Genomic DNA, 14655 nt, shown 5'->3' with positions numbered 1-14655 from the left:
ACACTCGAGCCTTATCTGTGCAGACGCCACGGCTCAGCGTTCCTCTCTCTGAAAGCATTCCTTCTGCGGCGCATCCGGCGGCTCCCATCATGACCGGCAGCAGCCTGGAGGTCAGAGGGCGCAAATGTCTCCAGGTCTGGCCTAAAAACAGCCACTCCGCCTTACTACGGGCACCTCAGCAGCTCAAGTCGTAGTACAACCACTATCAGCGAGGGCAGCAGGCTTCCTATTTTACATAATAGCTGTTGTAAAGATGAGTCATGCGTTTGTGTATGGGTCAGTGCAGTAGTGGCTGTAAAACCGCTTTGTAGTGCAAATACCCCCACGTATATTTTCCTACAATAACGCTGAACTCGATCTGCAGTTTCCTCCTCAGAATAAGAATGTGGACTGTGATGCTGGGGCCACAAATACAAAGAGTGACTGACAAACCTACTGGTGTCGTATTTAGGGGTATTCCTGACAATCCCTTTAAGAAAAATTACACAAAAGCGTTTCCAGATTGGGTTGATCAATTAGTAACCAATGATTTTCTGTTTCCTTTGGGGTATGAATGTGACGTCACACACAGGCCTGTTACTTTTAATAGACCGGAGCAGGGTCTGTATTTATTTTGCCACCATGGTGAAAGTGAACATTAAAAGGAGACATCATCTGGGGTGATGTGTGGTGGCGCAGGGGTAAAACACAACCCACATAAGGAGGCCCTAGTCCTCAATGTGGCAGTCGCAGGCTCGATTCCCATTTGCTGCATGTCTTCCCCCTTTCTCATTACTTATAAAAAGAGAACTAGGGCCAACAAAACCTTTGAAAGAAAAATCTGTGAACTCCACATTTCTGGTCTTTATCAGTGAAAGAGGTAAAGAAACAAAAGTGTGTAGAAGTCGCAGCAATCAAGTTGAGGAAAAGGAGTGTGTCCAGAGAAAACCAAAAATAACCTTAAACCTTAAACAAACCATCCCCAAGGGTAAACATGATGGTGGCCGTATCATGCTATGGATGAGGTTCTAAAATTCACTAAGGTTTGTAAGTGACAGAGTCTAACATGAAAACTTCACAAGGAACTCTGGATTCTTTTCCTGTTCATTAGCTGTTGTTGCTTCCCTGCCTCCTCACAGACAAGGAAAGTTTTATTTCCCAAGAAATTTACTAAAGAGCACCAAATCCTGCCTTTAGCCTCCTGAACTGGAAAGGCAGCACCCCAAGCATGCTCCATTAATTACCTCCAGATCCCTGCAAACAACACGTTGGGGGTTGGTATCTCCAGAAATCTTTGTACCTCTTGTTTGTTTTTTGGCTTAAAAATGACATAAAATCCAGTCCAAAATAAATGAGAAGTGTGACTACCTATAAAAGGTCTCTAAGAAACAGGTACTGTATGTATTGGGTGATAATGGGCCACATTCCCTCTGCCTGTCATGTTCGGGATGCGGCCGGAGCGGCAGGTGGGATTACAGAAGGGTCTGAGCCTCAGCACGCTCTGCCTCGGCGGGATTCCCTCATCCTTTTCTGCCGCCAGCGCCTCTCTGTTGCCTTTGTGAGGATTTTTCTGTTATGAGTTTAACCCATATCCCACATATGCCTTGTTGTTTTCCAAAAATCGATAACTATGCTTCTATCTTTGGATCAAAAGGAAAGCTAGAGTCAAACCGCTTTACGAGATGTTAGAGATTTCAGCATTGACTTGAAAACCATAGACAGGAGGAGAAGCTGTCATTTGGTTGAAAGTACAAAGTGGGAAAACTGGCACACCTAAACACCCCTGATCCCTCCGTTCCCAAAGAAAGATGCATCCTCTGCTTCCCCTTTGAGTCTCGTGGGTGTTTCTGCGAGGTCCAAACCAGTCAACGACAACATAAGAATGTTTCGGCTTCTGTGCCGCAGACCGTCCCCTCAGACCCCCATACCCCGTCCACTTACCGCCTCCGAGTCTTCGAAGCCATGGAGGTAGAGGTTATCGTACATGGAGGACCGAGATTCCTGGAAAGCGGATCCCTAGCGCGAAAGACCTGATCCGGAGAGGACGGATGAGGAGGAGAGGGGGGTCGAAGAGCGCACCAGTAGCTTCTTTCTCCACATGAAGGTAGACAGCGCTGAGCCCTCACCACAACAGAGAGGCAAAATACAAAAACAAAACCCCAAAAAGGTGGAGTGCTTTTTATCTTCCTGATGCGGAACGGAGCGTCAATGTCCACAAGTGGAGCGAGTGTCCGTTCCCATCATAAGGCAAGACTGGTTATCCCCCAATTCACAAGAGACCTGGCGTTTCATCTGCCTTCAGAGCTCTGGTCTCTCCAGTCAATCCCTTCCTCCCTGCACTGGCTTATGGCAGCGCTGGGATGCTGCACTACCATTGGCTGACGGAGACTCCAGTCAGCATGGCTAGGCTGTGAGTAAGGAGGAGAGACACACACACAGAGAGAGAGAAAGAGAGAAACGGAGACGGGGGTGTCTGAAGCCTGAGAGCATCATTAAGCAACAAGATGTGCATGTGTGCGCGCACAGATGTAACCGTGGATGTGTGTGTGTGTGTGAGGTAGTCTCTTAAAATAAACAGCCATTTGCAAAGACTGACATTTCATTTACACATGCAGAGGTGACGGTGGCTGAAGGATGATACTTTAAACAGGAGCCAGGACCGACGTTATCGGTGCTACTGGTGTGTTTCAGGAACCACTCACGTCTCTGCAGCTTCACGGACACAACGGGGCCGTTAAACCAATCCATCAGCGGCAGCGGCACACAAACTGATCACACAACAGCACATCGATGCCACGAGCTACTACACACACCTAAGAGTGTGTACGGATCGGCTGTTTATATTTGCAGCCAACCACAAACACAGGACAGGGGAGAAAGCTACTCCGATTGCAGGCGTTCTGAATGACGTTTTCAGTTCATCCGACCTACCATCATCTCAATGCTGACGTAGCTAATAATAGAAAAACGGTTGCTAGTGATATGGAGCTCAGAAAGCTGGACGTTTTGCATATTTCACTTTTAAACAAGGGCGATAAACAGAGTTGAAATCATCTTTAATCCCAGAGATTGTGTATGAGTGTATGAGTCTTGAAATGTTTATGACCCTGAAGTATTTGTGACTACCAACTGATGTCACCATCTGTGAGTAAATGTGAAAGTACATTTCGTTACAGTATCATTGTGAGTTTAGAGATTATGCATTTTTAGCCATTTTCACATAGAATGAAATATAGACAACTGCTTCTAGCCAGAAAGGTAAATTTATCACTTGTTTTGTAACTCGTTATGATATGGTTCGACATATTAGAATCTGCTTTTCTTAACAAGACAGATTCAATATCTTAAAATTCCTTTTCATGTCTGTTTTCGTTTTAGTTCAGCTGAACAACTTTATTCCACGTAGAATGGGCTTGGAAGCTGCTTGTTTTGTTTTATTTTTAGCTTAAAGATAACATAAAGTCCAGTCCAAAAATAAAAATAAGAGGTGTTTTCACTAAAGCCTAAAGGGGGAAATGAGCAACTGGTTTTGTACAATGTTTACCAGAAATAATGAAGTTATTTTTCACTAGAAAATCAATGCACTTTTTTTGCATTCTTCCTATAACTAAAATATAAGTTAGACACACTGGAAAAGTTGCAGTTTTTTTTCTTTTAGACTCGTCTAAAAATGTCTAGCCTGTGATTTTGAAAGCTAATATATCTATACAATATTTAATCCTACTTTAATTTATGCAAGAATCCCCATTAAGTGAAAAAAGTACTTCTTCATGCTGATTATTAAATACACTTGAGACTGACCAAAAACAATATCTTTCAGTAATGACACAGAGATGTGCAAATATTTAAAGGATGAAAAGCTATCTGAAAAAAACAACATGGAAATAAAAGCGGAATTAGAGTGAAAACATAATTTGTTTTCCGCTCATTTTGTAATATTTTGAGCCAAAAGAAACAAATAAAACTCAAAAAATAAAAACACGCAACCAGGTCCTCTAACTTGCTGTTTAGCTGTTTAAATTCAAGTGAATTTGGATCCCAGTTGTTGCACGTACAGGAAAAAAAAAAACAGAGCAACAGCACCCTCTAGTGGCCGTTTGTGTTAAGCAATCAAAATTAATCAAAATTTAATCTCAAACTCTGCATTTTGTCCTTTCCTAAAACATGTAACTGACATGCTTCAGCCGAAACAATCAATCTACATTTCAATGTGGACAGTAACTCCGGGTTTCCAGCAATTTTCAGCTTCTGACAAGCTTGAGTCCTTGAAGCTTGAAACTTAGCCACTACTGGACGTTCAAACAGTACAGTAATCCCAAAAATACATCAAACGTTGTTTTGAGATGGATAAGGCAGGCTAAAATTAGGTTCTTCAAGTAAAAATAAAAGTTGGCTACTGACTTAAATGCAACTTAACTCTGAGGATAACTGTGCGGAGACGAATGTTCAAAAACGTGGAGCGGCAGGATGTGCTCACGGATTGGTGATTCGTGGTGTCAGTGATCTCAACAAGCAATTCACGAATTAAGGGCAGCTGCTGACTTCAGCCGGGTGGCCTAAATAGTGGGAGATAAGCCGTGTGAAGTCCAAACCTTATCACTTTCTAGGCGGGGAGCAGAAAAAAATTAGGTCAAAATCCAAGCTGGTTACAGTGACGTAGGGTTTGAAGACGCAACTGTAATAAAAGAGGTGCTCTACTGCATCGGACACCAGCGTGTAAGCCGAAGAAAATCTGGATTCTCCACTAACATTCAAAGCATAAACACACACTGTGGTGCTGAAGAACTAAAATATAGACCAGATGCAGTGACTGGTCTATATTTTCTATATTCATCATCATGCGCCTACTTTCTGTGTATGTATTTTGACTGCTATGTAGGCTTTTAGGTAGACTACCTGTATTTTCTATCACCACCCCAAGTCGTCAGTGGAAGCCCTAAGGTACGATTTATAGTACATTTGAATTAGAACCCAGTTTCTAACATAATCTATCATCCTAGAATGCTGAAAGAGAGCTGCAGCTGCAGCCCGAGTGTTTCTGAAGGTACACGTTGAGTGCAAGCAGCGTGGCTTTTATAGTGGACGCTCATGTTGGTGGGGAATTCTCCAAAAATGAGCTTTTACAAAAAACTGAGAGGAGCACAGCAGACTCCGCAACAAAACGTTTGGTGCATGCTCCCTCACACCCATTTCAATGCATCGACTATAAACCTGGCATCTTAAAGGTTATTAAATCTCCATAGCAACCATTAGAGGTCATCAACATGACAATCAGTTCTTTTCAGAAATGATGCCAAAAAAATTGTATTTTCCGTCCTGTAGGACGTGGTGTAGGGGTATGGGATGCCATCTGTGTGCTTTAGTCAGATGAGATTAAGATTCAGCTTTTCAACAACAAACCTCGGCACAAAGCGATAGATAGATATGTGGAAAAACATAAGAGGCCCACCATTAAGTATGGCGACCAATTTGTGACGGCTGTTTTTCTTCAAAAAGCCCCATTGAACCGTGTTGGAGTCCGTGACCGCAAGAACTCTGATGTATCGTTACTGAGTCCGAAACATGCAGCCGATTTAACGCAGGAATGCTTCGCAAGGTCGACCTTCTTCCATGGCCCTTTCAGTCTCCAGGCCTAAATCCTACAGAAAACCTGCGTTGTGAGCTGAAGAGACTGTGTGTCTCTCTGTATATTACAATCTCATTCGTGTTACAACTGGGAACAAAGAACTGCTCTGCTGGTGACTTTGTTCAGTTCCTAAACATATCCACCAAATGCAAAAAGAAATGCACCCTACTTTGTACACTTAAAAAAAAAACAACAACCTCAAGGGACGTAGAAACATTTAGCTCTCGAAATCAACAAATCAACATTAAGAAGGTGAAGACTACGCTGTGCCATTTCGGCGCTGCAGTTTGGGATTACTCTGCAGCGAACATCTGCTGCTGTGTCCTCTTTTAAGGAGCCGAGAGGCTGGCCCAGAAAGCGATCCGACGTCCGCACACCAGCTACTCATCCAAGCATCTGTCTGTGTCAGCAGAGCAGGGAGAGGCCCCCCTGCAGCCCACTGATGTGGTCAAATAAAAACCCAGAGGATCTGATCTCTATACTGTCCCACACATTATGAAATCAGAACAACGTGTAGTCATATTTTATTCTTAGGGTATTTTTAGCTCGTTTGTTGTCTGTCCTGCTTTTAATGCCGTTTATTTTCAGACCTTTACGAGCTCATTCACGTCACTGCAGATTTCTCTACTTCCTCTGAACGAGTTGCGCATGAATGCCCCGTTTTCTGCCTGAGTAAACTCTCCTTTACAAACATTGTTTTGAATACTTTTTGCAATTGTGTATGCGTGTGTGCACTTCAGAAAGGCCTGTTTAAATCTTGTAGACGTTGCTTTCACCGTCAGTGAACCAACCATGAACCAGCTAAAGATTCCTGAACATAAATCCAGTTAAAGTCCCAGAAGCATTTGGGAAACTACAGGTGATGATATTACAGTCTAATGGTTTAGTTTTGGAGATTTTTTACTTTTTTTTTCATCTCTTTTGGTCCTGTGTATGGTGAAAAGATTTATATATGGGTCCTCATCCAGTCTAGTGTTTGTGTTTCGCCGTTTTTACACCCCAGGAAAGAAAAAGACAACCGATTATAAAGGTTATGTTTTGAGAAACTCATGTAAAAACAATCATTTTAATTTTTAGTGGCTATTATTCTCTGATATCAAGGATTTTGTTAAAAAAAAAATAAAACTTTTCCACGGCATACATACACCTAAATTAAAAGTAAGTTTTTCTATTATTTACTTTTATTTAGATTTGTTTTGTTTGTGCAGCTTGCATTGTAAAAAGACATAAGAAACAAACTGACATCCTCAGCACCATCCTGTAAAAACAACAACAAAAAAAACAAAATAAAAAACCCGTCACCTGTCTGCATCCTGGAGAACTCGTCCCTAAAGCAGGCACAGTGCTGCTTTCAAGGAATGGGGGGAAATCTAGTTTAATCAAAGCTGTACTCTCATGTAAATAACTTTTTTCTTTTTCTTCCTTTGCTTTTAACCAAACCTTCTGGGGCTGACCTCTGTTGTCGAAGGGTGGCTGGTTGCTATGGATACACGAGGGAATCAAAGAGAGCCCACTCGCTCTTCTTCTCACCTGATGACGAACGCGAGGACGATGACACAAATCACAGCGGGGGTGTTGTGGAAAAATTAGCGAGCGTTTGATAAGGAGAAGGAGCGGGCGACGGCTTTGAGGTCGATCTCCGTCCTCGTCGCTGACTTTTGATTCAGGTTTCCTCTTTGCGTCGTGCCTACTTTCTTTTCCCTTCCTGTTTCTTCCACTACGCCGCACATCCTCTCTCTTCCTGTGGATTTCCGCCACAATCACCCAACAACGTCAGTCGACAGGATATGGAATAGTTAAAGCTTGTTGTAATTAAATTAGAAACTTTCTCACTATCTGAGTTCACATATATATGTGTGTGTGTGTGTGTGTATATATATATATATATATATATATATATATATATATATATATATATATATATATATATATATCAGAAAGTCTCATTCAAGTCTCATTCAAGATGTGAATGCAGCATTGAGAACAATCCCTACCAACACCATAACAGAAACCAATGAGCTGATATACAACTCAGCATCAGTGATCCTTGAAATGCTTGGCTATAAGAGCAACCATGAGACCCAATATCCATCATGGAAAAGACGGTTAGAGGCTAAGATCAAGATAACAAGGAGGGAAGTGAGCCAGCTGTCAGAGCTCCTAAGGGGTGCAATGAAAAAATCATTACCCAAGAAGTACAGCCAGATGTCCATACCTGAAGCACTCGAAACTGCCAAACAAAGACTCCAAGCCTTGGCCAGCCGCCTAAAGAGATACACAAGAGAGAATGAAGCCAGGAGGATTAACCGGCTCTTCTCCACCCAACCAGCTAAAGTGTACTCTCAATGGCAGGGTACTAACAACAGAGCAGACCCACCAAGGCTGGAGACTGAACAATACTGGAAAGGCATATGGGAAAGGGAGGCGTCCCACAACAGCAATGCACAGTGGCTAACCTCTCTACGAGAGGACCACAGCAACCTCCCTGAACAAGCCCCAGTAACCATCACTGTGGCAAATGTCCAAGAAAGAGTCTCAGGTATGAAAAACTGGACAGCACCAGGGCCTGACATGATCCATGCCTACTGGCTAAAGAAACTCACTGCCCTCCATGAGCGACTGGCAGCTCAACTGAACCAGCTGCTACAAAATGGGACTCACCCTGAATGGTTAACTGAAGGGCGTACAATCCTGATCCAGAAGGACCCCTCAAAGGGTTCAGTCCCATCCAACTATCGGCCGATAACCTGTCTCTCTACAACATGGAAGCTCATGTCAGGCATCATAGCGGCTAAGATAAGCGGACACATGGATAAATACATGAGCACGGCACAGAAGGGCATCGGCATAAAGTATAGTAGAGGAGCCAAACACCAACTCCTTGTAGACCACACAGTCGCCGGAGACTGCAAAACCCGACACACCAACCTGTGCACCGCTTGGATTGATTACAAGAAAGCCTATGACTCAATGCCACACACCTGGATCATTGAATGCTTAGAGATGTACAACATCAATAGGACTCTAAGAGCCTTCATTGCAAACTCGATGGGGCTGTGGAAAACCACCCTTGAAGCCAACTGCAAACCGCTTGCACAAGTGTCCATCAAATGTGGCATATACCAAGGAGATGCTCTGTCCCCACTGCTGTTCTGCATAGGTCTGAACCCCCTCAGCCAAATCATCAACAAGACTGGCTACGGATACCGACTTAAGAATGGGGCCACAATCAGTCACCTCCTCTACATGGATGACATCAAGCTGTACGCCAAGAGCGAGCGAGACATCGACTCACTGATCCACACCACCAGGATCTACAGCACTGACATTGGGATGTCGTTCGGACTAGAGAAATGTGGCCGGATGATTACAAAGAGAGGGAAGGTCGTCCACACAGAAGGGGTCTCACTCCCAGAAGGAACAATAGCAGACATAGAGCACAGCTACAAGTACCTGGGAATACAGCAAGCAAATGGCAACCTGGATGAGGTCACAAGGACAGGAGCCACAGCCAAATACCTCCAACGAATAAGGCAAGTCCTGAGAAGCCAGCTCAATGGCAAGAACAAGATCCGTGCAATAAACAGCTATGCCTTGCCAGTAATCAGATACCCTGCCGGAATAATTAGCTGGCCAATGGAAGAGATGAAGGCTACGGATGTTAAGACTCGGAAGCTACTAACCATGCATGGAGGGTTCCACCCCAAATCCAGCACCCTGAGACTGTACACGAGCCGTAAGGAAGGAGGCAGAGGACTAGTGAGTGTGAGAGCCACTGTCCAGGATGAGACATCCAAGATCCATAAATACATCAAGGACAAAGCCTCAACGGACGATGTGCTCAACGAATGTCTCAGGCAATGGGGAACAGAGGACAAGGTGCTGGAGGAACCATCATGGGAGGACAAGCCCCTACATGGGATGTACCACCGACAAATAACTGAAGTGGCTGATATCAGGAAATCCTACCAATGGCTGGAGAAAGCTGGACTCAAGGACAGCACGGAGACCCTCATCCTGGCCGCCCAGGAACAGGCCCTAAACACCAGAGCAATAGAAGCTCAGATCTACCACACCAGACAAGACCCAAGGTGTAGGTTGTGCAAGGAGGCCTCTGAGACAGTCCAGCACATAACAGCAGGGTGCAAGATGCTGGCAGGGAAAGCGTACATGGAACGACATAACCAAGTGGCGGGCATAGTGTACAGGAACATCTGTGCAGAATATGGACTGGAATCCCAGAGGTCAAAATGGGGGACACCCCCAAAGGTGGTGGAGAATGACCGAGCTAAGATCCTGTGGGACTTCCAGATCCAGACAGACAAGATGGTAATGGCGAACCAACCGGACATTGTGGTGGTGGACAAAGAACAGAGGAAAGCCGTTGTGGTGGATGTAGCAATACCAAGTGACCACAACATCAGGAAAGTCACCCCCAAACTGGAGCAGTGGCTCAAACAGATCCCAGGAACAACATCAAACATCTCAGTCCAGAAATGTGCAGTTCTAGGCACAGCCAAGATACTGCGCAGAACCCTCAAGCTCCCAGGCCTCTGGTAGAGGACCCGAGCTCAGAGGATGAAAGAGACCACCCGCGGAGGGTGAGAAGGAAATATATATATATAACGGTTTTTGAAAGTAAATAGTGCTATCAGGAATATAAAGCTAACTTTTTAAGAGGGATCTCATCATTCATTTTGGGTTTCCTTCTGTTTTTCTAATTCATAGGAGGGATTTTATTCGGAGGATCAATTTGAATTTGTTTCAAAGTTTCGAGCATGAAGGAGGCAGCAGCAGCAGCAGCAGCATCTGTGTTCAAACACGCCAGCCTTTATGAATTATATATGGTTGGCGGACGGTTACAAAAGCAGCTCCAGTGCAAATCCAGGCCATTTTAATACCCTGAACTGAAGAAGGGCACAGAGGCTCAGCGTCCCCAGCAACCGACCGACCGATTCCTTCACTTGATGTTAAAGCATAGTGCCGTTTTTATGCCACGAAACGATGGATCGAGGTCAGGAAAACAGACGAGGTGCACTCCAACTGCAGACTCCTTTTCTAAAGTTTCTGCGTTTTGATTTCTGGCGTTAAATCTGAGAATTAAATCCCGTGGTTTGCTGTTTGTAGATCCAGTTTTGTGTTTCTTTGCTCTAAACGGCTCCTGTCTGAGTGAGCGTAACTTGCTGCTTCAAACAAAGGTAGATGCTTCACAGATGACCTTACTTCTCCAGTAATTAACGCCTGCCTGCAGTGTATTAATTAGCATCATTTTCACTGCACGTGTTTCAGCAGGACAGCATTTGAGAAGATTTAGGACAAATTCAGTCTCACTGATATTTTTTTATTGTTATAATTCAAAGTATTTTGAAAACCAAGCCTGGAAATTTGCAGTAAATGTCTAATCCTTTCTGAGATGCTGCGTTAATTTAAAAGAAAAGTTAATTGGTCTGGTCCTGAAGTCAGCCAACAAGAAAGATCCAAACCATGTGCAATTAGCAGGCGTGTCCAAAGCAGTTCAAGAATGCTACAAATCTCATCCGCCAGCACAGGTGACTGATCAAGATGGATACTTTTTAATGTTAAATTTTAAATACCATATCATTATCAAACCACAGGTTTTGTTTTCTCGTTAAAACCAAAGTAGGCCACGCCCAAATCCCGTTCTTAATACTGAAAATTAAATCAATTCTTTTTCTTTTGGTTCTCAATTGAGCCCAAAAGAATGTGCAAACTGGATGCTTTTTTATATATATAAGGCAAATATGCAATTATTTATACATGCAAATAATCCAAGTACTTTATTTGTTCAATTAAAACCTTGCATGCTTATGCTTAGTCTGTTCTTGAGCAAGAAAAAAAAAAGACAAGAAATTTTCTCTTGATTTTGGCACAAAGTGTTTAAACCATTGGCTTAACGTGTATTTATTTATGATCTGTTGTTGTTACATATGCATACAGCAAGGTTTCCCTCAGAAAACCTGCTAAGCCCGGTGGTTGGGGCGCTTTATTGGCGCCCCAACCACCAATAATTGGAAGGTTCAGGTATTAATTGGAAGATTAATACCTGAACACCAACTATACAGTCTTAAAAAATGCAAACATTTTTAAAAGATTTTAAAAAATAAACAATGCTTAGCCTGGTGGGGCACAAGCAAAGCCTGGTGGCCTGCCAGGCTTATAATACACTGAGAGGAACCCTGACACAGGAAGTGGGTGATTTTATTTAGCTCATAACTCCAGCATAACTCTGTTCCTTGTTTCCATAGCAGAACCTTAAGATAAAACAGACAGAAGTGAATCCTTCCCATAAAACAATCTTTTATTTATTTTTTAAAATATGCAGAATTTGCCCAAATTTGTGGGGGAAAAAACTTAAATGAATGATGTGAAAACTTCAAGAAAAGTACAAGCAAACAAAAATAGGGAGGAGAATGAAGAGAAAGAAAAGGTGTGTCTAGATAAGGTCCATTAATAACAACCTTGGGGTTATTAATGTTATTAATGCACACTGCATCCAGAATTTCAGTGGATTTATCAAACTGCCATCAGACATGCAGGTGGGAGGAACAAGGAGTGAGAGATGGATGCTTAGATGGGGCAAAAAATAATTACCCAAACGACCCCCACAAACCCTCCCACCACAAGCAGCTGCAGCCACGCTGATGAGATTCAGGCCCCTACCTGTCTGAGGATGAAGCTTGTGGACGTGGTGCTGCCGTCGGACCTCTTCAGGCGGCTGCGCCTGGAGTAGGTACCTCGGTTGCCCTGGCGATGGCGAAAAGACGTAGAATGAGAGTGAAGGACCAAGTCCAAAGGAGCAAAGTTTCAAATACACAGCAGGAAATATTGGACATTTCATTTGGAGAGCTTAAAAAGTTGGCCTTTCTTCATGCTACAGCCACAAACGTCAACATATTTTATCGGGTTTTCGTGTCATAGACAAACACAAAAGTGGTGCATTTTGAATGAAATATTTTGGAGAAACATGTTTTACTGAAATGACCACTTCAGGTGTGTCTCTCAGCAGGTTTGCACACCCACAGAGTGACGTTTTTGCCCGTACGTCTTTGCTGAGCAGGTCCCTCAGAATGGAGGGTCTGGGGACAGCGGTTTTCCAGGTCTCGCCACAAACTTTCACTGGGATTTAGGCCTGGACTTTGATTATACCACGTGAACCATCCTGAATGTTTGGGAAGCATCCATCACAGATTGGAGTCTTTTGCAGATTTTTTTTTTTTTTTTTTTTGTACCCAAGATTTTTTCCCACATATTCTGTCTTTGCGATTTCTTTGGTGCGATCTTTCGCCTTTGTTGCGATCCCGACAGAAAATGGAAAAACATCAATACTTTTGCAAGTCACTGTCCTCTCGCTGACCTATTTTCGTTCACAGTCACTTTGTTCCAGAGCGATGAGGTAACGCCGCCTCACCTGGAAGTGGAGAGCAAAGGGATGGGGGGAGTGAGGAGTGACGTATGATAAACGGTTTCACTCCTTATCTCGTCTAGCTGCGCCTGTGTGTGGCATCCTGTTCCCCGGTGAGTGGAAAGAGCATCTGGACGCTTTCAGATTTCCCTGAGCTCAATCTGCACCTCAAGAGAAGATTTCAGGAAAGCTCCAATAGAAAAAAGCAAAACACTTGAATAGCTCACAAAGCAGAACTAAGGGAGGGATGCCAAAATTGACCCAGTGTTGTGTCAAAGTAACTTCAGCATCTTCATTTATTTAGTGTTTTTTTTATGTATTAATAATGGATCATTTGTGTGCAAACTCCACATTGTAAAAAGATGCCCAAAATACTCTAATGCTCAGTAAATCGCATACATAATTTGTCATTGTTAAAATTATTATATATTTTTGTGAATGCATGTTTTTCTTTTCTTTTTTCCCCCCGATATGTAAAATAGCAACTAAAGAAAGTAAACTGCGCTGGGATGTAAAAAAAAAAAGAAAAAAGAAAGCGATCAGAACCGCCTAATACGTCACATAATGAGCTCCATCAGGAAATGTTTAATAATTGAGAACCTAATTTTCTTTCTTTACGCGGAGCCCCTCTCACAGGCGCTCCTCTCCCTGACTGATGAAGACACCTCAGGGAGATGTTAGGAGTGATGAAGAATGGGTCTGTAGTTACCACTGAGAGCAGTGGTAATGAGTTCAGGTTCTATTGGGGGGGGGGGGGTTCGTGTTAGTTTCTGAAGACTAATTTCAGTGTCTGGTACAGTTTTAGAGAGATTTTGGTTTCGTTTTTTTTTATTATAATTTACTTAATATTCCAAACTTCTGAAGACGTATCATTCTCTAACTATCCTCAAAAAAGTACATATTGTCTTGTTTTCTTTATTATTATTATTTTTGGTGTGTTTTCTCCTCCTACCTGGAACACAGGCTTCTGCAGCCCGTCTGCTATCCCGTGTCGGGTGTAGATGTGCCGGGACATCTCAGCCAGTTCGTCGGTCCACGGCGGAGGCTGCCGCTCCGCGCCGCTCCACTGGAACTGCTGCTCCGTCTCCGGCTGCTGCTGCTCCGGCGGCGGGGGGCAGTTCACCGCCGGCTCCAGCTTTACGTCGCTTCACGCCAGCAAAACGGAGGAGAACAGGTGCTGGTGGGTCCCACTCTGCATCAGAACTGGCATCAGAGAGCCTTTTAACCCTCCTCCTCCTCCTCCTTTTCTTCCTCCACTCACATCACAAGCTGTGCTGCGTTCACGTTCAAAGGACAACTCCAGGATTTCAGACACACGATGAAAATACCATAAATTAGTTACAGTGAATACAAAAACAGATTTTTAAAAATCCCAACAATTTATCTTTGTATGTGTTTCACTGTAAACAACTTACATTTCGAAAGACATCAGTGAACGAGTGTAAACAGAGCAACACTTTGTACCATGACAGCTGCGGAGAAAAAAAGGGAAAATGGTCGCAGTGGCGGTACTTTCACTGATATCCGCCATGGGCCAGCCGCTCCTTTTGGGCTCCACACACAACACACGATACTGGGTTCACAAGTACAGGACATTTGAGTTGTTTTTCTCTTAGGAAACAGTAAA

The 14655-nt window shown here is 43.5% G+C and overlaps 1 protein-coding gene across 1 annotated transcript in view; it reads right to left on the bottom strand.

The window, feature by feature from the left end:
* cacnb4a (calcium voltage-gated channel auxiliary subunit beta 4a) overlaps positions 1-14457 on the bottom strand; it is a 35761-nt gene extending 21304 nt beyond the window's left edge. The window contains exons 1-4 of the mRNA XM_088003851.1: positions 14444-14457; positions 13981-14173; positions 12287-12370; positions 1921-1980 (exon numbers count right to left, since the gene is read on the bottom strand). Of these exons, the coding sequence (XP_087859977.1) occupies positions 1921-1980; positions 12287-12370; positions 13981-14173; positions 14444-14457 (351 nt within the window). The remainder of the gene's footprint in view (positions 1-1920; positions 1981-12286; positions 12371-13980; positions 14174-14443) is intronic.
* Between the last annotated feature and the right edge of the window lie 198 nt (positions 14458-14655).

The sequence above is a fragment of the Poecilia mexicana genome, unplaced genomic scaffold (assembly GCF_051168715.1).
Source record: "Poecilia mexicana isolate PSO_F unplaced genomic scaffold, ASM5116871v1 scaffold_2, whole genome shotgun sequence".
Lineage (NCBI taxonomy): Eukaryota > Metazoa > Chordata > Actinopteri > Cyprinodontiformes > Poeciliidae > Poecilia > Poecilia mexicana.
The sequence above is the reverse complement of the archived record's forward strand: the minus strand, read 5'-3'. Positions and strand labels throughout refer to the sequence as shown.